This window comes from Solanum verrucosum, unplaced genomic scaffold, assembly GCF_900185275.1.
Source record: "Solanum verrucosum unplaced genomic scaffold, falcon-dt-bn FXZP01000297.1, whole genome shotgun sequence".
NCBI classification, from domain to species: Eukaryota; Viridiplantae; Streptophyta; class Magnoliopsida; order Solanales; family Solanaceae; genus Solanum; species Solanum verrucosum.
In genome coordinates, this window is record NW_026020215.1 from 1,787,635 (window position 1) to 1,814,911 (window position 27,277).

At 38.2% G+C, this 27,277-nt stretch overlaps 2 protein-coding genes across 3 annotated transcripts; one reads left to right on the forward strand and one right to left on the reverse strand.

The window, feature by feature from the left end:
• Positions 1 to 64: 64 nt before the first annotated feature.
• Positions 65 to 23,946, forward strand: LOC125830627 (uncharacterized). Of its 2 annotated transcripts, none has more exons than XM_049509801.1 (14): positions 65 to 487; positions 3,097 to 3,206; positions 4,190 to 4,252; positions 4,361 to 4,553; positions 4,679 to 4,783; positions 4,883 to 5,007; positions 5,089 to 5,662; positions 12,648 to 12,713; positions 13,332 to 13,408; positions 14,387 to 14,668; positions 18,278 to 18,611; positions 18,690 to 18,842; positions 22,990 to 23,526; positions 23,611 to 23,946. In XM_049509801.1, the coding sequence occupies exons 1-14, from the start codon at positions 227 to 229 to the stop codon at positions 23,788 to 23,790; spliced, it is 3,060 nt and encodes a 1,019-aa protein (XP_049365758.1). In that variant the 5' UTR covers positions 65 to 226; the 3' UTR covers positions 23,791 to 23,946. The 2 variants fall into 2 exon arrangements, with proteins under 2 accessions (XP_049365758.1, XP_049365759.1); XM_049509802.1 differs by lacking the exon at positions 65 to 487 and adding an exon at positions 3,705 to 3,848 and having other exon boundaries at positions 3,095 to 3,206.
• Positions 23,947 to 24,701: 755 nt separating this feature from the next.
• Positions 24,702 to 27,109, reverse strand: LOC125830652 (ras-related protein RABA5b). The gene is made up of 2 exons (XM_049509825.1): positions 26,631 to 27,109; positions 24,702 to 25,202 (listed from the first exon to the last, which is right to left on the reverse strand). The coding sequence occupies exons 1-2, from the start codon at positions 26,950 to 26,952 to the stop codon at positions 24,892 to 24,894; spliced, it is 633 nt and encodes a 210-aa protein (XP_049365782.1). The 5' UTR covers positions 26,953 to 27,109; the 3' UTR covers positions 24,702 to 24,891.
• Positions 27,110 to 27,277: the final 168 nt, after the last annotated feature.

Sequence of the window (27,277 nt, forward strand, 5' to 3'; positions counted from 1 at the left end):
TAATATATTTATATAAGTTACCAAAAAAAAAAGAGGTTCCTTCTAGAAAAAAGAAAAAGAAAAGGTTTTTTAGTGTTGGGCATATGCGTTAACGATAACATTCTGATTCGGCATCACAATCGGGAGTTTACACGCAACTGGAAGCACATTCCGCCGCCGAGATATTCTTCAACAGAGACGCCATTGTCCTGGCGGTTAATTAAAGTGTGATTAGGGTTCCTGAACAATGGAGTCTTTACAACGCAGAGTTGAATCATGGATCAGAGGCAAAAAATCGAAGATGTTGAAAATCACTTGGCCACAGCAATGGAAGATGGTTGTGCGGTGGCCTTGGGTCGATGCCAGAGAGCAGAGGAAGCTGATGGAGGATGAATTCAAGAGGAGGAAGAAGCAACTTCAGGATCTCTGTCACGCTGTTAAAGTTGAATCTGTCGCTGACTTGCAAGATATCCTTTGTTGCATGGTGCTTTCTGAATGCGTATATAAGGTAAATTTGATTTCCTTTACTCGAATGTTCACTTTTGGCCTTTGAATTCTCATAACTAACCTGTTCTAATATAGTTACACTTCACTCTGACATGCCCAGATGATAGCAGCAGTATCAATATCATAAATAACTTAACCCTTAAGAGCAATCACTGTGGGAGAAAAGTTAAAAATTAAGACACTTTATCAGAAAAGTAAAACACTCACACTCTTTCCGCATGAAAGCTCACAACACATTAATATTGAAAGTATTCGAAGAACTTCCTCTTTGCTTACCTTCTAATTGAGCTCTAATAGATTGATATTCACATCAGAATGTCTCTTGTAAGAAATGGGACAATGAAGACAAGTAAGTTTAAATGAATAGTTGTAGTCATCACTTGGAGGACACAACTTCGACAGAAGAAGTGATGCAGATGCAGTTATCTGCGAGAATTCTTAACCATATCTTACCATATCTTTGGAAATATCCGTTCATAGCACAATGGAAACATCCAATTATAGAATGATGTGCTTTGCGGCTCCAGCTAGTGTTTCCCCGACTTAACAGGTGTCTCAAAGGCAAAAAGGATATAAAAGCTCCAATCGTATGCAGTGCTTTAAGTGTGAAGTACAATTAAAGAGTGATTTTAGTGAAGAAAGTGCTGATGAAGAAAAATAAAAAAGTATTCATATATAATGCAAAAAGAATTGTAAACACAAACAATGCTATATGAACCAAGGAAGTGATAAAATTCCAACTAAGTAGAATATATGAAGTAAAAACCATGCTAATCAAGTCCAGAACTATTGCAAATTTATGATTAGGATACATCTATGCAATTTAAGTTTTTAATTCAGATTAACGATTAGCTTTTTTGTACTAAATTCTTACTATCTTTTTTCTGATAAAGTAATAATCTTATTGATTTGGGACAAACTGTGTACAAGCGGTATAATACAAACTATGAAATTTTAAGTTTTAATTCAGATTAAAGATCTATTTCTTATACTTAACATCTGTTTTTACTTTTTGACAACAACAACATAGACCTTACCCTTGTGAGGTAGAGACTGTTTCCGATATATACAAACTCCATATACAATCAATAATTCAATATACTAAAAAACAGAGAACATGCACAAATTTGCAGTTCTCTAGGAGATTCCCAATTTATACAAACAAGCACTTCGTGCATGTAACAAAAATTAACCAACAGAAGGAGGGTATTCCCGAATGTACAAAGTTATTTCTACCCTTCAAAAGTTCTCATGTTCCTTTTCTTCCAAAGAACCCACATGAGAGCTAATGGGGCTACATTGATTCCCTGTATCTTCTTCTCTCCAGTTGTGTAGCAAGCCCTTCAAATTGAATCCAACATTGTCCACTCCATGCCAGATCAGTTCCAAGTTCCAACACAGTCTACCACAATTGGGTGCAACTTGCAGTGCACTAGTAAATGGTCCTTGTCTTCTCCCGATCATCTGGCACATGAAGCACCATTATTTTTCACTTTTCCATTTTATTTACCAACATATTCATAAATAGTGTGTCTGTAGCAATTAATATGTGCACTTTATTAGCATTACTCTATTGAAGATAAAGCCTGTGTACCTTAGTGCTTCACAAATTGTCACCTAAGAGAGTAGAAGTATCTAGCTCTACACCTCTACTCAAAAGAAAAGTATCTAACCTACAATGCACCTAGTTTTAGGACTTAGCATTCATTAGGAAACTGTTGTAAGAAAAATAAAAGCTTCATACTTATCATGAAGGTATGCAAAGACAAGTGGATGCACACCTGAATCACATCAGCTGCTCAACATGTCCAAGGAGCTCCTTATTTTTCATGCTATCTGAGCTCCGATAAATTTGTAATCATGTTCTTTCTCATGCAAGATTTTCAAATATAAAAGGTTTTACGCTTCTCTTGGTTGGTGGCAAGAGAGTCATCTTCTAACCCAAGAGAATTTGACAAGAAAGGGTTTTCATTTATGCTCTAAATGCTGTCTATGTGGCTCAGAATCAGAATCCAATAGCCATTTATTTCTTCATTGTCCTTTTGTGGAAGCTGTTCCTTAACATTGTGGGTCTCAAATTGTCATAAAAAAAAAGAACATTGTGGGTCTCAAATGGCGTATGCTCTCTTAACACTTGTGACTTATTAAGGAGCTGGAATTATAATGGGGGGCATGGTCAGACAGAAGAAATGGTGTAAATTGGTTCCTGCTTGCATATGGTGGACAATACGGAAGGAGACAAACTCTAGAATTTTTTTGAAAACAGAGGCAGCTCCTTACAGAATCTTGAAATGAAGTGCTTTCTACTGTTTTACTTTTGGTGTATAGAAGGTTTTGTAGAGGAGGTTGAATCATTAGTAAATCGGATAGGCGCTCTGTAATTGTTAGATTACATTAACTGGTTATGCTCTCCTCTTTCCCTGTAAATATGGTTGTGTCACTACCCTAGTGCTTATTTTAATATAATGAATTCTAAAAAAAGAAACAGCAGATAGAGGCCACAATGGGGCAAACTGAAAAATATTTATCTTGATCAGTTTCAAATGAAAAATATTGAAGTAGTCGTAGACCATTTTTGTTGCTTAAAAATGTAACATCCTCTCATGACAGAGACCTGAAGCTGAAATGGTGCGGGCAGTGAATAAATTTAAGGCCGACTTCGGAGGAGAAGTTGTTTCCTTAGAGCGCATTCAACCTTCTTCAGATCATGTTCCACACAGGTTCTTTTAGATCATAGTAATCACATTATTGTTTTCATTTTTATTTTTTCTTTCTCCCGTCTCAGTGGTATTTTGAGTTGGAATTGACTGGTTAGAGCCGTTATTATATAATTAGCTGGATAAGATGGTTTGTTTATTTGTAAATTATTGATAAGTTGAAGGGTTGAGCATTCAGTGGCTTCATAAGATGTGAGAACTGGTAGTGGTTGTCATGCAAACAAATCTGTGTTGCAAAAGTTACTGCACATGGTTCTGTGTTTTACTTGGATAGTTGTGCCTGTTTCCGGAATCCGGATAACATGGAGAGGTTTATGATAAGAATGCCAGGAAGATGATTGATGTGCATCGTAAGTGTTATGTTTCATCCAATCTATAATATTCATTGCTCAAAGTTTGATGAAAACATGTTCATCCGTGAGTGCTTAACATAATATATTTTGAACTTCTTTTCTGCGATAGAGAAATCAGGTAGTAATGGATGTTTCAATCTTATTTCAGATTCCTCGTAGACAGATGAAATCGAATAATTCAATTTATCTCCGTGGCCCCCACTTTTCTCACTCCTGTTTGACATCTACACCTGCTTGCAATCTTCCCTTTCCACTTTGTGTGGCCCTGCTACCCCAGTGGGTTGTTGAGTAGGTAAGGGAGGGGGAAGGATGATGGTTCCTGGTGTGTTAGTGATGTAGCTGGTAACCTAAAAAAGCTGTTTCCCATTACGAGAATTGATTTCTCAAAATTCAATTCAAGATCAATTACCATCTCTTTGCATTTTCAAAAAAAAATTAAAATCAATTACCATCTTTTTGCAGTTATCTTTTGTTGCATTTTCTGACCATATATTTTGTTTAATGCATTGCCAAGCAACAAAAAAAAAACAAAAAGATTTGTTTTTGATATGTGAGGTTTGCTGACATGGAAGCTACACTATTTCTCTTGCATCTCAGTGTTTTTCTTTTCCTATTTTGCCTTTTCTTTTATAGGTATCTTTTGGCGGAAGCAGGAGATACGTTATTTGCTTCCTTTATTGGGACCAAACAATATAAGTAAGTTTGCATGTTTGTTCTAGTTCAGATGCATCTGTATTTCTTGTGTTGTGACATAAGTTCTTTACACTTTCATTTTCTTTTATGCCTTTTTTTCCGATTATGAAGGGATGTCATGGCTGATGTGAATATATTTCAAGGTGCCTTATTCCACGAGGATGCTGTTGAAGATATTCATGGACTTGAACCTATTGAGTCTGGTCAGGTGGACACTCAAAGGAGCAACAGAGAGAGTCACTCTAAACTTTTGGAATCTAAGTCTAGGCCAACAAATCTGACTCAAAAACCTGCTGCTCATAGGGTATTAGAGCTCCCATTTGCATGTCATTTTCGCATGCCCCTCTCTCACATACACGTACACATTGTTTCTTCGAGTTTCCAGTTTTCTTTCTTTGCTCCTTAAATTTTGGCAGCTACTGTCCTTAGGGTTTCATGGCACGTGCTAAAGGCATACCTGCATTGGAGCTTTACAGGCTTGCCCAGAAAAAGAAATGCAGACTAGTATTATGTGGGCATTCACTTGGTGGAGCAGTAAGTTAGCTTTTTCTGAATCCGCGACATTTGCTCGTGTCATAGTATGTGTGTCTGTTGTTTTGTTTGGAAAAATTGATTTAGGTGTTATCTTTACAGGTAGCAGTCTTAGCGACCCTTGCAATTCTGAGGGTTTTTGCTGCTTCATCAAAAGATAATGAAAAAGTTCAGGTGAAGTGTATCACGTTTTCCCAACCACCAGTGGGAAATGCCGCATTGAGAGAGTGAGTTTGATATTAATCTTTCTTGTTATTCTCTGTTTTTTTCAAAACGTAGTTTCTGGCATCTTACTTGATTCTCTCCAGCTATGTGAATGAGAAAGGTTGGCAGCATTATTTCAAAACCTACTGTATTCCTGAAGATCTGGTGCCCCGCATCTTATCTCCTGCTTATTTTCATCATTATAATGCACGGTCTCTGCCAATACCTTCTGATGGTGGAGCTTCTGTATCTATGTCAAAATCTAGTGAATTGTCGCTACTGAAGCAGAAAACTGAAATAGCAAAAGATGATGAAGGAGAGCAACTGGTGTTGGGTGTAGGTCCAGTGCAGAATTCCTTTTGGAGGCTTTCGAGACTTGTGCCTTTAGAAGGTGTTAGGAAGCAGTTGTATAGATACAGAGGAAAGAAAGTTGAACCTCTCGAGACGCCTACTGATTCTGATCCAATGCCATCAGTCAATGATATAGCTGATACCCCTCAGTCTCTTGAAATTCAAGAAGGTTCTGATGGCATTTCTCTCCGACCATTGCCTACAGATCAAGATATTCTTGGTGAAGGTAATCTGGGTAAATCTGTAGCTGAAAGTAATATCAACAATGGGGACAAGAAGGGGTGGCGTCGCATGCCTTACTTACCGTTGTATGTACCATTCGGTCAGGTTGATTTCCCATCTATTTTACTTTTTTGGTGATTTATTCTGTACTGATTATTACATGCATGAATTATTATGCTTTTTCTGCAGTTTTCTTGTCTATACTCCTGATACATGACTTATAATCTTATACTGTTTCTTTGTTGTTCTGTTTTCCTTATTCTTCAATTGCCTTCTTGTAATCTGTTACTCTTTTTGTTCCATTTTATATGGTACCCTTTCCTTTTTAGCTGATTCCAAAAAGAATTAAAACATTTTTATTATCAGAATTCTTTACTTTTTTTGTGAAACCGGTAACTTTTTGTATTCCTCAGCATTAAGGGCTATGCTGGCCACCTCCAAAAAACTGTTACAAGAAAGGGAAAAAAACTAAAAAGAAATACTTACAGAGAACCTATGAAGTCCACTAATTGGGACTCCTCTTCTATATAATGTTCTTTACACCAAAAACCTAAAGTAGTAATTACTTTCCATTTGACCTTCTGTATTGTACACTCCTTTCCTTCAAAAATTCTCTGATTCCTTTCTTTCCATATAATCCACCAAATACATGCTGGAACTGTTCTCCACCATCTTTTCTGACTTTTGCTGCCTCTCCTTTTGATCCAGCAACTAAGAAGGTCAGAGGTATGTTTATTATCAAAAAAAGGTCAGAGGTATGTTCAGCATAGTTCAATATTCATTGGCTATGCTTGTAAACAGAGCCCACACCTGAGCAGTTACCTTACAGTGCATGAATAAGTGTTTGTTAGTCTCCAGAGCTTCTTTACAAAGGAGGCATCTGGATACTATGTTGATGCGCCTCTTCTGCATTGCCTCATGAGTCAAACATTTTTTCCTAGCAACCAACCAAGTGAAGCACTTCACCTTGGCAGGAGCCACACTTTTCCATATTGTGTTCCAAGGTCCGATGGATCTTCCTGCACTTCTTTTAAGCCCCAGTTGTATAATCTATTCACAGAAAATACCCCATCTTTGTGATGTCCCCATGCTAATCTGTCTGGCTCTAGAGTAGTACCTGGGAATCCACCAATCAAGCCTAAAAACTCCACCATTCCATCAATCTCCCAGTCATTTAGTAGTCTTCTAAATATTAAATTCCAACCTTGTGGTGACCACATCTCCTCTATCTTGCTGTTGGTATTTGTGCATATTGAGAAAATAATAGGGAACAAGTCCCTCACAATCCCATTTCCACACCAAGCATCTAACCAGAACTTTGTTTTGTCTCCTCTGCCCACCACAATCTGTGAGTTGTTCTTTAGACTCTCCCAAAGGTTTCTGATGGTCCTCCACATCCCAACCCCATAAGTTTCATTAACTTCACTAGTGCACCAGAAGTCCTCTTGCCCAAATTTGTGATTTATTATCTCTTTCCATAGAGCCTGCTCCTCCTGATTATATTATATCTCCACAACCATTTTGAGAGGAGGCTCCTGTTATGAACTTTTAAATTCCTCACTCCCAGCCCCCCATTTTTCTTGCTTTGTTGTACTACAGACCATTTCACCAGGTTGAATCCCTTTTCTATCTTGTTCCCTTGCCATAAGAAGTTCCTTCTGAGTGCATCTAAAACCTTCACTATCCTACTAGGAATAGAAAAGAGGAACAACACATAAGTGGGTAAAGAATCCAGAACTGAGTTAATTAGTGTAACTCTACCTCCCAGAGATAGGTATTGAGATTTCCATATAGCCAATTTCTTCTCTGTTTTCTCAATAATGCCATCCCAAATTTTTTCTGCTTTGTGCTCGGAGCCCAAAGGCATAACCAAGGTAAACTGTTGGGAGCTTCTCTATCTTTCACTTCAAAATACTTGCAAGATCCTCAATCTGTTGCACTTCCTTAATTGGAAAAATGCTACTCTTTCTCCAGTTTACTTTTAATCTTGAGCAAGCCTCAAAGACCACCAGGATCACTCTTAAGTAGCAAATTTGTTCATGCTCAGCTTCACAGAATACCAATGTGTCATCTGCATACAAAAGATATGTTAGTTCAATTGTATCATTTACCCTGTTCTTTATGGAAAAGCCCCTTATCCAGTTATTCTGAGAAGCAACTCTCATCAACCTGTCCAAACCTTCCATGGCTAAGATAAAGAGAAAGGGGGATAGTGGGTCCCCTTGTCTCAGGCCTCTTTCTGCTGGAAAAAAACCAACTGGTTCTCCATTTACTAATATGGAGAACTGAGTGGTTTTAATGCAGAAATTTATCCAGCTTAATTATCAGAATTCTTTACTTTGAACTTCTTTTTTACCCTTAATGTCATACTTTAAAAGTCATAGAAATATCATGGCAGGTCTAATGCCACAAGTTATAAGGGTACTTTTGATATGCACACAAATCTTTGTTTCTTTCTTAAACTTATTTACCCAGTCAAAGTGTCAAACACTGATTTATAGAATAAAAATGAGGGAGTATTATATCTTGTCATAGTTCTATGCATGTGGAAGTCTTAAACTTGTTGTATTTGTTATTGATTTTTCTAGTTGCTTTTCTCTATTTTGTCTTTTGGATTGGGTGAATATTCCATGTTTTAAGCTTGGGCAATGTGGTAGGGTTGCATTCCATCTTGGAGTAGTGACACCAAGCATCTCCATGATATATACTATGTACATTAGCATAGGGCGGTAAAAAGGCTTAATGATCTAAGTCTATAAAAACGGACATTATCATGTGCAGGCAGTATTCCTAGAAGTCATCCCTTTGTCCCTTAAAATGATGAAAGATGTGAAGTTAGGAGGTAAGACCATGCCCTGCAGAGAAGTGTGTCTTCCAGAGAATGACACAAAGTGATTGTGAGAAATATTGGGGAAGAATATTATTGAATTGTTGTTTTAATTATTACATAGATAACCCTATTTATAAACACTACAATACAATTCCTTAACAAATAGGAGACTAAACTATTCCTATTCTGTGTAGGATTGTGTGTACATATTCTATTCTAACACTCCCCCTCAAGCTGGTGCATACAAATTATATGTACCTAGCTTGTTACAAATGTAATTAATACGAGGACCGGTGAGGGACTTGGTGAAGATATCTGCAAGTTGATCATTTGACTTCACAAATTTAGTAACAATATCTCCTAAGAGTATCTTTTCTCTGACAAAGTGACAATCAATCTCAATGTGCTTAGTCCTCTCATGAAACACTGGATTTGATGCGATATGAAGGGCTGCTTGATTATCACTCACAATTTCCATATGACCGATTTCTCCAAACTTCAGTTCTCCAAGCAACTGTTTGATCCAAACTAGCTCACAAGTTGCTACAGCCATTGCTCGATATTCTGCTTCTGCACTAGATCGAGCAACCACACTTTGTTTCTTACTCTTCCATGACACCAAATTACCTCCTACTAAAACACAATATCCGGATGTGGAACGTCTATCACAGGGTGATCCTGCCCAATCAACGTCTGTATATCCGGTGATATGCTCATGGCCTTGATCCTCGAAGAGTAGTCCTTTACCAGGAGCTGACTTTATATATCGCAGAATATGAACAACTGCATCCCAATGACTATTACAAGGAGAAGTCATAAACTGACTTACGACACTCACAGGAAAAGAGATGTCCGGTCTAGTCACCGTGAGATAATTCAACTTTCCAACCAACCGTCTATACCTCTCAGGATTATTGAGTTGCTCCCCCTGTCCTGGGAGGAGTTTAACATTCAGATCCATAGGAGTGTCAATAGGTTTACATCCCATCATTCTTGTCTCCTCAAGAATGTCTAAAGCATACGTGCGTTGAGAAATAACATTACCTGATCTAGACTGAGCAACCTCAATACCTAGGAAATACTTCAGTCTGCCGAGGTCTTTAGTTTGGAAATGCTGAAAGAGATATTGCTTCAAATTAGCGATACCAACTTGATCATAGCCGGTGATAACGATATCATCAACGTAAACAACCAAATAACGTTGTTTACGTTGATGATATCGTTATCACCGGCTATGATCAAGTTGGTATCGCTAATTTGAAGCAATATCTCTTTCAGCATTTCCAAACTAAAGACCTCGGCAGACTGAAGTATTTCTTAGGTATTGAGGTTGCTCAGTCTAGAGCAGGTATTGTTATTAAAGAGGTAAGATAGTAAAGGCTTTGTGATTCATGTCCTGTGCCAATCGTCTGTCCCGTACTGCGGTCTTGCATGAGAAAAAAATCATCAAAAAAAGTTATGCTACAATGTAGGGCACATGCAAAATGACTAAAAGATGCCAGATTAAAAGGAGAACCAGGGACATAAAGAACAGAGTCTAGAGTGATAGAAGATAGAGGTGTGGCTTTTCCAACCCCTTTTGGTTTTGTTTGTATCCCATTGGCCAAAGTAATAGCAGGAAGAGATTGTGAATAAACAATATCTGACAGAAGTGATTTGTTACCAAAAATATGATCAGAAGCGCCCTGAGTCCATAATCCATGATCCATGAGTATTAGACTGTGAAACACAAGCAAAAGAATTACCTGCAACATCATGTTGAACAACCGAAGCTACTTGTGGAGACCTTTGCTTACTTGCTTGATATTGAAGAAACTCATCATATTCTGATTGAGCAATATGAGCATTATGGGATGTCGATCAGGCGGAGCAACAAATGCTTCTTGTGGAGATATTTGCTTACTTGCACGATTACGAAGTAACTCATTATATTCCTTTAGAACAACAGGATCATAACTGAGTCGTGGACCATGCAAATTATGACATATGTCAGGAGTGTGTCCAGACTTATGACAATAACTACACTTAGATCGAGGTTTTCCAAGACAACCTCCTCCTCGTCGATTCTCCATAGATGGATATGCTCGTTTTTCTATGGTTTGAGATGCGAGAGCAGATGAGTCAATGGTCGGTGATGAAACTACTTTGTGGTTGGGAGGCGCGGCAAGATGAAGTAGACGAGAGAATAATTCATCAATGGTAGGAATTGTAGGACTAGCTAAAATCTGATCACGCACTGAATCATGGTCAGTAGGAAGTCCAGCAAGTGTAAGAACTAGAAACAATGTCTGTCTGTGCTGTTGTTGTTTTTGCACGTCCGTGGTGACTGGCATCAATGTTTCAAATTCCTCCATGACTGCCTGTACTTGTCCCAAGTAGGTGGACATATCTGATTCTTGTTTCTTTAAGTTGGTCATACGAGATATCACATCATAGAATCGAGATATGTCATTAGTGTATAAAGCACGAGCCTTTTCCCAAACTGAATAACATGTTTGGAATGGACGGAACAAGGGCATCAACTTGGAATCAATAGATCGCCATAAGAGACTACATAATTGTGCATCAACCTTCTCCCATTGTGCTTTGGCTTTTGCATCTTCCCCACTTGCCTTTGCCTTTTCATCTACAACACAAGCAATGTTCGTTAAGTGATCTTGGACACCTTGACCCTTGCACCACAACTCAACTGAGGAAGCCCAAGCTAAATAGTTGGAGCTTCCCATTAACGGTTTTGAAGTGATCATAGGGCTTGAACTTCCAATTCCTATATTCTTGGAGCCAAAAGTATCAATCCCGAAAGACATGTTGTGAAATTAGACTATGTAGCCAAAAAAATAAAAAATAAAAAATAATAATAATAATAAACTGTAATGAGTAGCCAAAAAACTGGATTTGTTTTTTCTGTCGGAATCTGGAAAAGAAATAGGTTGTTACCGGAAAAGTAGATCTGATCACCAAATATTGGTCGGAATCAGGAAAAAATTATATGGTCAGCCTCGGAATGAAGAGGCGACCCAGATAGGAAAAAAAAAATTGTCGAAAAACTCGCCGGAGAAATTCCTCCGGCGGCGCGTGACGGTGCGTGTAGCACTGGTTTCCGGCGGGGACGATTTGGGGTTTGCTCGCCGGGAAGTTCCTCAGCTTGTGGTGGTGTTAATTTTTGAAAAACAGTGACGGAAAATATTAATTACCCGGACAGCCACTAGGTTACCAGAAAAAAACTGTGCAATTTTTTTTTTCTCTCACAATTGCTCTGATACCATGTGAGAAATATTGGAGAAGAATATTATTGAATTGTTGTTTTAATTATTACATAGAGAATCCTATTTATAGACACTACAATACAATTCCTTACCAAATAGGAGACTATAAACTATTCCTATTCTGTGTAGGATTGTGTGTACATATTCTATTCTAACAGTGATCGCAATGATGCTAAAATTAGTTAATTCAATTACAATATGATTATTATCATACTATAGTGTATTTTAATTTTCCGTGAATGGTGTGATTCACTTCAGAGAAGCGTACTCTTCTTCACCTGCTTTTCACTTCAAGTGCTACAGCCTTGTTGCTTTTTTGCACTTCTTTCTTTTAAGATCAGCATGCACACCTCATAAAAAATTGGATAAAAGTAGAAATAATACAAAGGGTGCAAGTAACACACATAGAGGATATATTGAGAGAAGGTGGTCATATGATTTATTTGGCCATAACCTACGTAAACCTCTAATGCTCCAGTTTGTAGGTTTGAGACTCCATGGTGATTGAAGGTGATAAAAGGGGATCAAATAGATCTAAAATCACATGGAAAAAAGTTGTCTCAAAAGATCTACAATTCCTCTAAAATTAGTGCTGAATTAACTAAGAATAGAACACAGTACAATAGAAGCAAATTATCCATTTAAGTCTTTACCAACTAGTTAGGATTAAGCTTAGTTGGTGTTACATTTACGTTTGATCTGGAAAAGGATTAGTGTGATATCTAGAAAACTTCTATTTGTAGAGAACTGTTAATTTACTTTAAATACAATTCACTCACCAGTATGGAATGAAATAGGCCTGAGTATACAGTATAGCAGAATGCATAGAGCGGATTTTGTCATAGTCCCCAGTCGGGGTTGAGACATAGTTCTTGCTATCTTGCCATATCAGCATGGACTGGTCTCATACTAAGTTTATCATATTGGTTATTTTGACTTATTTACCTTGAAGATAAGTATTATTTGGTGTGCGCTAAATATGTGAATTCAACAGCTTTATCTCCTGGAGAATTCATCTGTGGAGTTTCTATCTGGCGCAGAATACTCAAAATTGACATCGGTATGAGTTCTATCTACCTTTGAGTTTTAAACTTTTGATAAGTTCTTGGGGTTAAATTCAGTAGGAATGCCATCATCTCTCATCCTCCTCTTCTTGTAAAGGAAGAAAAGGTAAAAAGTCTCTCAAACCAGTGGAAAGATGAGTGAAGTCAAACATTAGAGGCAGTGTATTGTCTATTTACCCTTATCTCCCACCACATGCATGATGCAAAAGACCCTGCTTAAAGTTTTTGCCTGGGCTGTTTTTCTGTATGAAAAGATATGTTTGATGACTTTTAGAGGGTGTTTGGATTGACATAAAAGTTGGTCAAACCTACTTTTATGTCAGTTTTTGACTTCTGGAATGTTTGGCAAATATAAAAAATAACTTAAAATAAGTCAAAAATGACTTAAAATAAGTTAAGAAGTGTTTGGCAAGGTAAAATTGACTTAAAATAAGTTTAAAATGACTTAAAATAAGTCAAAAACCAAAAGTAGGTCTCCCACTACTTTTTATTTTTTGACTTAAAAGTCATTTCAGTTTGACTTTTTATTTTTGACTTAAAAGCTACTTTTTTTAAGCCAATCCAAACGGGCTGTTTCTCATTTTGGTTGCTTCTTATGGCAAAGACATTTCCAGGTCAGATCTGTACTTACTGAAGTAAAGGAAAGGTTTCAATCACATTCGATGAAGTCATACAGGTTCCGTTTTCAGAGGTAACATGTTATAATTTATAAGTTTGCTTTATCCACCTCTATGCTTATTTGTGAAAGGTGAGAATTATGTGGTCATGTTCTTCACCCTAAGGTGGTCTAGTGATCCATGGAGTAGGAGGAGAACAGTGAGGACTTATGATCAAATTCAAATACCTGTGGAAAAACACTTGGTGATTTCTCCATCCGCTTAAGCTTTGGTGGGCAGAGTTATGATACCTGTGTTGGTGGGAGGTAGTTGGTACCAGGTTGAATATTCTGCGTGTGAATTTGCATCGTCCTTGCGGGTGCTCTTAAAGTTCCCTTGTGTGATTTAGAGGGAGGGAACCTTTTGTTCACTATTATTCATAAGTTCAGGGTGGGAGAGAGGGAGGAAGAGAACCTTTTGTTCACTATTCGCCATTCAAGTTCGCTTTGCCCCATGATAGTTCTCCGCTCATGTATATTTATATTGCAATACTTTTCCTGAATGTTTAAACTCATTTTGCACCCCATGTTCACTTCTGCTAGTCCTTGTTTCTCTATTATTGATTAGTTTATGTTACCTCAAATCAACAAAAGGAAAGGTTATTCTATAATAAATAATGAAATCATTGCTAGAATATGTTTAAGAAAGCCTAATCAATTGGAGCGGGTAAGATAACTTTTATATCTTCTCCAACTGTGTTCCTTAGTTTGGGGGGGGGGGGGGGGGGATGATGAGACCATGTTGTAATTCATCATATTGCAGTACTGTGCAACTTGTTGGCAGGTACACCCTTGTTTAAGTGTATGTTTTAGGATGTGGAGTCAACTCTCTTGGGATACTCATTCATCCCTTGTTTTCCAAAACCTGAAAGAAATAATGATGTGGTAGATGCATCTTTTTTATTTTTTATTTGTGTATATTTTGTATTTATACCTATTTATTTATTTTTCTTTCTAATTAACTTGGTGCGATATGATTTTGGATGGTTACTGTGTTTCAATTTCAATTTACAGAATCTATGAACTTTGCATGAGCGATGACACAATACCTTTCCTGGGGATTGAACAAGTGCAGCAATTTCCACAGTTACAGAAATGGTTAGGCATTTCTGTTGGTGGAACTGTTGATCTTGGGCACATTGTGGAGTCCCCTGTCATCCGTACTGCCACTTCCCTTGTTCCACTGGGATGGAGCGGTATTCCATGTGGGAAGAATACAGATCCTTTTAAAGTTGACATATCTGGTTTTGGGTTACATCTGTGTACACTTGTTGAAGCCCGAGTAAATGGGCGCTGGTACGCCCTACATCCTGCTATAAGTGCATGATTATTGACATTTTTGTAAATTTTATTTTAACCATTTCGTTATACTTCCTTACATCTGTGAGCTTCTATCTGATAGTTGATTTTTGTAAGACACCTTTTATTTTGTGAAGTAGCTGTTTACTTTTCAATGGATCTTGACACACTGTAGCTGAATCCTCTAGGTTAAACATATGTTTTTCTGTATATGTATGTTAATAGGAGCTGTTTGCAATGTGTTTTAAGTGGCTTGTTTTCCTTACCTTTTGGATCAATCCTTAATTGTCCATATTGAACGTGTTATGTGTCTTCTATGGAAACACAACAACATACCCCGTGTAGTCCCACCAAGTGGGGTCTGGAGTGTAGAGTGAGCACACACCTTACCCCTACCTACCTTAGAGGTATAAAGGTTGTTTCCGATAGACCCTCGGCTAAAGTAAAAAGAACATGTAGTAATAGAAGTATAAAAATAACAGATAGTAACTGTACAATACTACAACGAAATAATATGATAGTTGAAGTACAAGAAACAACAAATAGTAACTGGAAACAAAGAACAAAAGTAATACTACGACAACTAGTATAGACAAACAAGACAATGCATTCTTACTTACTAACCTTCTACCCTTATTCGTGTCCTCTACATTCCTTATCTAAGGCCAGGTCCTCGATAAGCTAAAACTACATCATGTCCTCTCTAATCATCTCTTTCCAATACTTCTTCGGTATACCTCTACCTTCCTTGAAACTATTCATAGCCAACCTCTCACATCTCCGCACTGGGGCATCAGTGCGTCTCCTCATTATATTCCCGAACCATCTCAAACTTACTTCCTGCATTTTGTCCTGCACCAATGCCACTCCTTGTCTCGGATATCATCGTTTTTAATTCTATATCTCCAAGTATTTCCACACATTCATTGCAACATCCTCATCTCCGCCACAATCATCTTCTAAACGTGAGACTTCTTGATTGGCCAACACTCTGCCCCATACAACTTAGTTGGTCTAACCACCTCTATAGAACTTGCCTTGCATGTTTTTGGTGCCATTTCCTCATCACACAAGACTTTGGATGCGGGCCTCCATTTCATCCACCCGGCACCAATACTGTGAGTGACATTCTTGTCAATCTCCCCATTTCCTTGGATAATAGACCCAAGATACTTAAAAACTACCTCTCTTTTGGATGACCAGTGCACCAAGCCTCACTTCCACATCAGTCTCATGTGTTACGTCACTAAACTTGCACTTCAAAGTATTCAGTTTTGGTCTTGCTCAATCTAAATCCTTTGGGGTCGTTTGGTAGTGTATTAGCAAAAATAATACATGTATTAACTTTATGTATTAATAATACGTTGTTTGGTTCACTTTTCATGCTATGTATAACTAATGCAAGCTTGCATTAGTTATACACTCTATTGTGTGTTAAGGAGTATTGCTAATACCATGAATTTCTAGTTATTAGTAATGCAAGGGGTTTCAATGCATGCATTAGCATGGTTAAAGACCTCATTGCCCCTCAAAATCTTTTTTACATCTTTTCCAGCATTATTGTGAAGGGTGTCTTTGTAAATAAATATTTTTATACAATGCGCGTTTTTTAATACACCAAACCAAACAATGTATAAAAATTATTCTATGTATAGTTAATGCAAGCATTACTAATACAAACATTATTAATGCAAGCATTACTGATACACTCTATTTAGTATTTTTCTTATACATCCTACCAAACGACCCCTTGGACTCCTGGGTTATTCTCCAAACCTCCAACTTAGAGTCAACTCCGCCGCGAGTCTCGTCAATCAAACTATGAGGGTGTTTGGATTGACTTTTTAAAAGTAGCTTACAAGCTAAAAGGCATAAGTTGGGAATATCCAGCTTTTGACTTATTTTTATACTTTTGTGGCCTAAAAGTAAGTGCTTAAAAACTCTTTTTATCTTTCCCAAACACCACAAAAAGTAGAAGAGCATGAAACCCAAAAGCACTTAAAATAAGCCAATCCAAACACCCTTTATGTCATCTGCAAATAATATACACCATGGTACCTCACCTTGAATTTGTCGTGTCAATGCATCCATCACCAAGGAAAATAAAGGTGGGCTTAGGGTTGATCCCTGGTGCAACCCCATACAAACTAGGAAGTGCTCCAAGTTTCCTTACATTGTCCTTATCGGGTCTTGGCTTCATCGTAGATATCCTTGCTTCACCCTATTGTACGCCACATGTACACCTCTAGCCTCCAAGCACCTCTATATAATCTCCCTCCCTGGGACTTTATCGTAAGCCTTTTCTAGGTCAATGACATCATGTGTAAGTCCTTCTTCCTCTCCCTATATTGCTCTGCCATTCTCCTTTTGAGATGAATGGCTTCTGTAGTTGAGCGCCCCGACATGAATCCGAATTGGTTCTTGGAAATAGCCACGCCCTTCCTCACCCTTATCTTCACCACCCTCTCCCACACCTTCATAGTGTGGTTTAGCAGCTTGATACCCTTATAGTTGTTACAAGTTCGAATGTGACCCTTGTTCTAGTACAACATAATCGTTGTACTCTCAATCTACATACTTCGGACATCTTCGCCGTCTTGAAAACAACATCAAACAACTTAGTCAGCCACTCCAGACCTACCCCGTCTATGCTCTTCCAAAATTCCACCTGTCTGGCCTTTCGATCTACCCCTATGCATCCTTGAACAACACCCTTAACCTCCTCAACCTTTATACGCCTACAATACCCATTACCCACAACCTCAACACCTCTCTGCATGCTTCAAATCCTCCAGCACAATTCCTCTGTCTCCCTCTTCATTCAAGATATGGAGTATGTCTGCCATCTCCACCACCAATACTTGTCGTCCTCATCTATAATGCACTTCACTAAGTCCAGATCACGTGTCCTTCCCTATCTCGCCTTGGCTAGCCTGTATAACTTCTTATCCCTGCCCTTGTCTTCTATGGAAACCTTTTGAGTATAAGCAATGCTTAAAGGTGGAGGTGATGGGCGGGGTGTACCTATTGTGACTTGACGTTTGTATTTTTAAGAATTAAAATAGACATAATAAGAGAGCTAAGAGGTAAGCTACAAAGATTATCAGTAAAGCCTAGGGTGAAGTTCTAGATGACTTGTACCAAAAGTTTGGACATGAGCCAAAACATGTCTTAGTGCATTTTGTTCTTTGTCGTTCCTGTCCCATAATTGTTATTCAAATTTGTTCTCTGCGGTTGGACTTTATGCTGGAGTCTTTATCATGTTTCTGCTTCTTCAGCTTGGCAGACCATTGGCTCCTACCTGGTCAGTCAAGACTAGGCCAAAAAAGATCTAAAGTAAGGAAAGGATAGATTAGTGAGGTTCCAAAAAGTAGTTTACTTGTATTCTTTTTGAGCTCTCTGTTCGATCATGCTCCTGAATCAGTTCCTTCCGGCCTCTCCCAATGACATGTTGAATGGATATTATAGGTTGTGGTTACCAGAAAAGTATAGTAACTTATGGTAATATTGAGAATTGCTTACCTAATGAATGTCTTAAACACTGTGGAGATGCATTATATGTCTCTTCTGATTAGATTGTATTTATTGTTAAAACATTAAATTTAGGTGTTCAACCTCCATGGAGTCTTTTCCATCACCCCCTGTTCACTCACCAGATCATGGGGAACAATCAGAAGTTCAAAATATGCGAGTACTAGTTGGAGGTCCACTGAAACGACCCCCTAAGCACCATATGGTGGAGGATATACCTATGTTCTCTTCAATTGATTCATCCTATGTTGATACGAAATTAAAGCAAAATGTGTTCAAGGTAGAAGGGAAGAATCTCGTACTCCCAGATGGTTTAGATGATTTTGTCATATACTGTACGACTGATTTTTCTACTGTCTGGAAAGAGGTTAATCTGAGAACCCGTAGGGTTAGGTTGATTGGCCTTGAGGTATGATCAGTTTTAAATTAGATTTGAGACTTGATGAAGTTTTAGATTTCTTTGTAACTAATACTTGTGAATTTGTAGGGCTCTGGTAAAACCTCTCTTTTAAAAGCAATTCTGGATCGAGGCCGAAGTGCCCGCACCGAGAGTATTGAAAATCTAAATGCAGATGATGATGTTCAAGATGGAATTGCTGGTGGCTTGTGTTACTCTGATTCAGCTGGAGTTAATCTGCAGGTTCCTTTAACTTGTGTGCTCCATCTCTCTTCTTTGGGTGGTTCTTTCAGTATGGAAGACTTAAATACCTTCGTAATAATGTGTTGCTAATTTTTTTGTTTGTTTGAGAATGGCAACATATATATATAAAAACAAGGAACTACACCTAAGGGGTATTCCAGTAATAATTAGAAGTAGTAGTCAAAAGAGCAAAAACCCACCACCTATTTACTCATAAGTAATCGCAAACACAAGAAAGTCCTCAGCTTCTAAAGGATATTCATGCTTACACCAAAGAAGAAAAGCACTATACAGTCCTTTTTTAAGATTTGAAAAGTACAACTCTTATATTAAAAACAGCTCTGATTCCTCTCAGTAAATAGTCCACCATATGCAAGCTGGGACACTCTCCCATCTCTCCCTTGTGACCTGACTGATTGCCATCTCTATTCCAACAAGCTAAGGCTTCATGAATATTCCTTGGCATTGACCACCTGATACCCCCTAGGTTGTTAAAAAATTGTCAATGTTTCTCAGTCACTTTACAGTGTAAAAAAGAGATGATTTATTGTCTCAGCCTCAGCTCCACAAAAGAAACATCTAGAACACAAGCGAAGACCCCTTTTAATAAGATTATCTCGAGTTAAAGCAGTCTGTTTAGCCAGTAACCATGTGAAGCATGCTACCTTGAATGGAATCTTTACTTTCCATATTATCTTCCAAGGCCAACTACCAAGTTGTGTATTAGATCTATGCAAACACTTATAAGCTGATTTAACAGAAAATTTATCCGTCCTGTCTCTTGTCCAGACTAAGTTGTCCTCCCTTGTATTTAAGTCTTGGAACTGTTCCAGGATGCTATTGAGTTCTGTCAACTCACCCACTTCCCAATCATTTAGGGGTCTTCTGAACCCGAAGTTCCATCCTATGTTATCTCTCACCTCATTAACTGTTGCCCTTCTCTGTAGGTTCAAATTTTATAAAACAGTAAACCTGGTCTTCAAAGTTTGATTGCCAACCCAAATATCCTCCCAAAATAAGGTCTTCCCTCCATGACCTACCTTGATTTTGGAATTGCTAATGATCTTGGGCCACAGATTCCTAATAGTTCTCCATACAGCAGTTCCATAAGGATGTAGTACAGTCATGCTAGTCCAAAAATCTGCACCAACTTCGACAAGTAAAAAGAAAAATATATTTTTAGCATAAGGGACTTTAAGTCTTCCAATTTGACCATCTGAACCAACACTGACTGCATACACCCACCTGACCTCCAACAGTGCCTATGTCTGCTTTTCTAATTGTCCAGAAAATGCTGAGACTTGTAAGCCCTGACTGACTTCCAATATGAAGAAAAACTATTGAAACTGAAACAGGAACTTGCTGGGAATTGCAAAGGCTGGATATCGTTGGAGCTGGCGGGAACTTGGATGGATCTGGTTGGATTTGACCACGCGATCCCCAGAAAAACAAGAGATCTGCGAAGATGGAGATCGAAAAGCGTCTCATGCGCTTGCCATATAGACTGACGCATCGCCGGAGATCCTGTTGTTGTCGGCGTGTGAGAGCGTGTGCGAAGTCGATTAATGATGGGTTTTCTGGGGTTGGGTCGCCGGGGTTCTGTGAGCAAAGTAATGTTGTTGGTTGAGGTGCAATAACCACAGTTACTGGCAAAAAACCTGAGTCTTTGGAAGGACGTACAGTTACGAATTTTTTTTCTGGTCGCTGGGAAATGCACCACGATTAAATGTTCACACTAGCTTTGATACCATGTGAAAAAGCACAAGAAAATATTATTATTCAAGGTGATTGGGTCCTTGGGATACAAACAACTGCATCCCAAAGGATGGAACTGGAGAGGAAGATGAAGATGCAAGAGTGATCGTGACTAAATCTCAGATAATGGAACTGGTAACACCTCAGAAATATCTAAGTCATCACTTGGGTATGTGAATATGGCTGGTTTTTAAAGACGGTAACATCAGTCGACATAAGAGACACCTGCCCAGGTCAATTGGGTGTATGCAGTCAAAGTTGGTCCAGATGGTCAAATTGATAGACTTAAAGTCACCTTGTTGCCAAAAGTTATACTCAGATATTTCATCTAAACAAAGCCTTTACCACCATTTTTACTGCTGGTACCTTACTTCAACCCCACGATAGGATAAACTCAATTTCATCCCCATAGCTGTCCACCATCTTCTATCCTCATCTCCTCCAATCCACCTTAAATAAATTGACCACCCATTGACCCAAAAATCAATTTTCCACCACTGCCACAGCCTCTCCAATAGACCAGATACCACCAACCAAAGATCTCCTCCACCTTTCTACTACCTTTACCATAACCCCACAGATTTCCAAAAACCGCAACTGTCACTCCATCTCAAACCACCCAAGGACGCCCCCCCCCCCCCTCTTCATCAACACCACTTTCAATCTCTCTTAAGAAAAGTCCCTCTTGACCACCGTGTTTACCTCCATAGCCACCACTAATCTCTTCACTTTTCATCTCCTCCAATGCCCCCTGGCTGGTCCTTCACTTCAACTACCAGTAGGCACCTCTGTTCCCCTTCGTTAAATTGGATTTCCAGAAAATGGAGAATTACTCAACCGCCTATAATCATCAGCTTATTCCAATGAAAGGTGAAAGAATCCCGTTTTCAACTAAAAGAAATTCCAACAATGAGGAAAGATATTGAAAACCATTAACTACAGATCAAGGTTCGATTATACTTGAATCTGTCAAAGAAAACCCCAGTTTGTCGATATTCAAGACCTTTATCAAAAACCCATGCGTAATGCTTGAACCTTGACTTAAAACCCAGATGTAGACATGTATAACCTGAAGCAAAAATTAGATCAATATAAGCTTCAGGATTATTTTTTTGACAAAGAAAAAAAAATAATCCTGAAGCTTATATTGATCTAATTTTTGCTTCAAGCTTCAGGATTAAATTCAGAAGAAACTCACCTTTTTCGAATTTGCTCCTCCACTAAACAATCATACCGAATGGGGTTTACAAATAAAGTATTATATTCCCACGTCGCCACACACTCTCTTCAATTTTCAATAATTTCCAAACCAGAGATGAAATTTTTAATGAAAATTGAAATCCAAAAGAAAAAAGATGTTTTTTTTTCCTTTTTTGGGACAAGTCAGAATCTGGGAAATAGAGTAATTTTGGAGATGCTTACAGGAGGAGGAGGAATGTGCTGAATAAATTTGGGGTTCTTGATTTGTTATTTCTTAAAAATCGTGTAGTTGGAGGCTGTCTTTGGTTATTGGTGGAAGGAGGTGGTGAATCAGCAGTTATTTTTATGAAGGTGTTGGACTGGAGGGGCGAGGAGAGCTGGTAAGGAAAGGGGTGGGTTGAAATTTTATCATGTCGGGGACACATGGCAGCCCCAGTTGCTAATCACTACGTTTAAAATCTTATTAGGACCAACTAACACTCAATCTGTGAATAAGGGCATATTTGAGCAGTTGAGCTCATTTGGTAACTGCAGGGTAACAGGGTACATTTGACCCCAACTATTAATGGGGGATAATGTTTGATGATTTTGCATAATTGAGGGGGAAATTGTAATTTCATGCACCTTTTCCAGGAAAAAAAAGTAAACCTTTGAAAGTTTTGGCATAACTTTGAGTTTTTTGTTTAGGAGAAACTTTTATCTGGTAATCTATTTTTATATGCTCACTGCTCCTGTAATATGAGTTTTGATTTTGCATTTTTTTCCTCAATCAATTTATGTATGCTTGGTATTCCTGTCATGAGTTATTATTTTGCAAGTTATATCTTGGGTGCCATTTGAGTGGGAAAACATACCTAGTTAAACAAAAAACACATCATACATCTTCCAGTATCCAGAAGCAAGCATTTTATTGCAGCAAGGGTTTGGAGAGAGTGGGTAATCATGAAGAGGAGCTATGAAAGGGGAAAGAACTTTGCCCGAGCAATCTTTCTTAGATATGTTGGCTAAGTTTCCTTGGAAACGTTCCTAAATAGGAAGTTCTTAAAAAATACAAAACTTCTCACGTACATTGTCTTTCTACATGGATGGTCATGTATTCATTGGTAGCTTGCTTTATTTGTCATTGCTTGGATTTATTTGGTTTTATTTTTTTCAAGTGCTCAAAGTCTTGGCCTTATGTTTTGTTTTGTAGAATCTGAACATGGAGGCAACACATTTCAGGGATGAACTGTGGAAAGGAATTCGTGATCTTTATAAGAAAACCGATTTGATTATACTTGTGCATAACCTATCTCATAAAATTCCTTGCTACAACGACTCAAATGCCTTGCAACCACAACCTGCCATGTGCCTTCTCCTTAATGAGGCAAAATCTCTTGGAATACCTTGGATACTTGCCATTACAAACAAGTTTTCTGTCAGTGCACACCAGCAAAAGGTAGCTATTAATGCTGTTGTGAAGGCATATCAAGCATCTCCTAGCACAACTGAGGTTGTCAATTCATGTCCTTATGTTACGTCCAGTGCTGCTGGTGCTCCTCAATCTTGGTATACAGAAGGGAAAGATCCAGAGTGGATGTTTGGTGCCCAAAAGCTTTTTTTTGCTCCACTTGAACTAGTCCGAAGGCCTTTCCAGAAGAAAGCAGCTGTTCTCCCCATTGATGGGGTATCTGCTCTGTGTGAGCTTGTCCACCGTGTACTTAGGAGCCAGGAAGAAGCTGCTTTACTGGTAAGGAGTTGAAAGTGAACTTCTTAATCCTCCTCCCCCCACCCAGTTGTTCATGACACAGATGCGTGGTTTTGTTGTCTCTAGGAGTTCGCCAGAGATAGGCTTTTTGTGGAATTGGCTCGGGAGAGAGCAGTTGAAATTCAAGATTCCCAGACAAAGGTCAATCCTCTGAATGCTGCGGCTGTTGGTGCTTCACTTGGTGCTGGTTTGGGCCTTGTATTAGCTGTTGTCATGGGTGCAGCTTCTTCTTTGAGGAAGCCATAAAATCTTCTGTTGGGAGCTGTGGCCCGTGGGATCGGCTATTTAGGGTGTATAGGAAGGTTTAGTTGCCTTAAATCTGTCGTGGATATGTAGCCATTCTTTTAATTTTATGACTACACAATATTTAATGATGATTGATTTTTCAGTAGATTCTTTGTTATATATTTCTTAGGCCTCTATTGGAGCAGATCTAGTAGTATAGATCTAGGCTCAGTTGAACCCATAAAACTATTAGCCAAGACACAGATTTGTCTATGTAGAACACACTGGAATTGCTGAAATGTTAAACTATGATAAGGCGATGGATTCAATGGTTAGAACCTGAATCCAATAAATTGTAATCCTGAGTTTGCCTCTGCATTTTTGTGATTCACTGCTAGGTGAAATTAAAATCCTTATCTTTAACCTATAGATGCGCTCTTGCTAGTTTATCTACTCATGTTCCTATCGGATCAAACTAGTTGAAAAAGACTGTCTATTGATTTTTTGAAGGTTTACGTTTGATTAACCATCGAAGATTGTTAGAATTAATATTAAAAGGTTGTATACCAAATTACCAATTTTAAAGAAAAAATGTATTGGAAATCTTTTTACACAGCAAGTTTTAACGACCCGGCTAAATTTTGTAGCATTTGTTAGGATGCATTATCATAAGTCTGACATAATACCATAAGATTTATAGCCAGATTTGGCGATATAAGGATTTTACAAGAAATGCTAACATTTTTGTGACGAGAAGTTTTACCCGTCCTTGGTCACAAGTCACAACTTGCTGCAAAATCTTGGCCACAAATCCATTCTTGCAAAAGTTTTTCTAACATGATCACAAGGTCATTGTCTCAACGAAGGATTAGAACTTGACGAGTTATGTAAAACTCAATCATTTCTCAATAATATTTATCTCGTAGCCTTGTAAAGATACAATTATAACCTATTGGGGTTATTGTGTACTGCTCCCCTTAGTTGCAAGACTGCAAGTAATACAACAATTAACTAAATGCAAACAAGACACGCCCTTGAGCAACTGCCCAGCTTAAACTGAGGGCAGAGCAGAATATAAAGGTAAAGAGAGAAAAGATCAACATAATGAGTTATGGAACAAAACTAGCTGGAACAGCACGACGTTTTTTGCTTTGACATGTCGGTTCCATTGGCAAGGCTAACCCGATTGACAGATAATTCTGCCTTGTATGAATCAGAGTTGAGTACTTTTCTGCTCAAGTTTTTGTATATCTCATGGATGACAATTTCAAAGGCTGTTTTCACATTAGTAGAGTCGAGAGCAGATGTTTCAATAAAGAACAATCCTTCCTCTTCTGCAAGGTTTTTTCCGTCCTCTACACTCACATCTCTGATATTCTCCAGATCACACTTGTTCCCAACAAGCATTCTTGCAACTGTTGTATCACAATGGGCTGCATTACCACTCAAGATGTGTCAGATGAATTTCCAAAAAGAGGGCAAGGCAATAAAACTAATTCGGGTATGATTCCAAGTTGAGAGAAACAAAATTTGATCTGAGCATCCGGTAAGATAGCAGGAAGAACAATTGAGGATTTATTCGAATATTTGAGTTACCATGTTGAATACTGCAGTATATGTGCAGAGCTGTAGTGCGCGGGAAGATTCAAATATTGAGGGGATAAGAGTTAAGACAAATTGTCTTCTAACGAGATGATATTTAATGTGAAGCCTGTGAACAATTGAATAAAATAACATAGAACATATAGCATCATGCTATCTATGGGAAATTTCAATCTGCAATTCTTTTGAAAATTAGCTCATAAGATGTTAGAGCTTCAGATTTTAGTCACTTCAACAACTCAATTCAAACTAGATGGGGTCGGTTGTATGAAAATCAGCTCATAAGATGTTAGAGCTTCAGATTTTAGTCACTTCAACAACTCAATTCAAACTAGATGGGGTCGGTTGTATGAAAATCAGACAAGTCCACGACTTCCAGCAGAATTTTCTTGGTAGCACAACTTCACGTGGAAGATGAGCAACTTTTAAAGCAATGCTGCTTAAAGCCTCCGCAATGCCAAAATTCAAACTTATAGTTTGCATTTCTTCTCAACACAGAAGCACAGGGAAGGCTGGAATAGGAATCTCTTCACCCTAAATATTGATACAACTAATTCTCTAGAAACTGTATATTTATAGTTATTTTCAAATCCGTCAAGCTACACACGCACAATTGCCTTACCAGTTTCATTACATTTTCGCAATCATACCTAGCAAAAATTTGTTTTGACACAATGAAGTCAAAAGTATTTTACAACCACCAACCTAAAAACAGCTCCCTCCAAAACAGGAAACACATAATATGAACAAATGCCTCAAACTTACAACATGATCAGCTTCAAGAAGTAAGACATGAGCTCATACACACAAAATCAGTGCTCAGGAGTGAAGTTAACAGCATAATAGACACTCTTTTCCGGTAATCCGTGGCACAATTGCCAATTGATACTCTTATAACAAGCTTATTACACTTAAAACTTATGTAATAGTACACAAACTGCTACTTCCGCAGAATCAGACAAAAGCCCTTTATACTTTCCATGTCTAAACAATTGGGTAAGCAATTTAGTTAATCAAGAATGCATACTCCCTATGGGATTGCTGGACACTTTTTCCAGGTAACAGCGATGAGTTATGCCCAAAATTTTTGAGAACTAGATAGAACCCGCGTTAATTGGTCTACAAATGAACAAATCCATGAACCAAAAAGGGGGAGAATTGCAATGCTATTCGAGTTCATAAATCAACAAAGTAGGGAAGCAATGAATCCAGATCAGGCAAAACAAAATAGAAATACAAAGAAAGCAAAAGGGGCTTACTGTTGAGTTCATCAAGCCATCGTTTGATATTGTCGAAAGTAGTGCTCCTAGTGATGTCATAAACAATGAGAGCACCCACAGCGCCTCTATAATAAGCAGAAGTGACAGCCCGAAAACGTTCTTGACCAGCAGTATCCCAAACCTGGGCCTTAATTTCCTTACCATCAACTTCAACAACTTGCGTTTGAAACTCAACTCCAATGGTGGCCTTAGAGTTATGGTCAAATTCATCACGGGCAAAACGAGACAACAAGTTGGATTTGCCAACAGCAGAATCCCCAATCACCACAATCTTGAAAAGATACTCTTGTTCCTCCTCCATTTTTCTTCTCCTCTTTGTCGGTCGGAACTACTTGATGCTCTACTCTACTCTACCACTAGTGTGAAATGTGAATGGTGTAGACAGAGATGTTAAGATAAATAAAGGGGTGGAAGGTTATGGCACTATTTATATAAGAGAAAGTATTGAAAATATTTGAGTTTAGCATTAGTTTCAATCCTAAACTATTGAAAATACCTATTAATTAAACTTATATACACCTCAATCCCACGTGACAAGTGATCTCAAGCTTTTGTAAGAGCATGAGATTCATTATAAAAAGTCGAGAGATCAAAAACATTCTAAACTTGACGGTAATTTAGGAGTC

Bases quoted from the DNA above. Each gene is read 5' to 3' on its own strand.
- LOC125830627 (XM_049509801.1), top strand. From the start codon at position 227: ATGGAGTCTTTACAACGCAGAGTTGAATCATGGATCAGAGGCAAAAAA. The intron at 4,554-4,678 runs GTATTAGAGCTC...TACTGTCCTTAG, and splicing joins AAAAACCTGCTGCTCATAGG to GGTTTCATGGCACGTGCTAA. The intron at 14,669-18,277 runs GTACGCCCTACA...CATTAAATTTAG, and splicing joins GCCCGAGTAAATGGGCGCTG to GTGTTCAACCTCCATGGAGT.
- LOC125830652 (XM_049509825.1), bottom strand. From the start codon at position 26,952: ATGGAGGAGGAACAAGAGTATCTTTTCAAGATTGTGGTGATTGGGGAT. The intron at 25,203-26,630 runs GTAAGCCCCTTT...GTGGTAATGCAG, and splicing joins ATGGCTTGATGAACTCAACA to CCCATTGTGATACAACAGTT.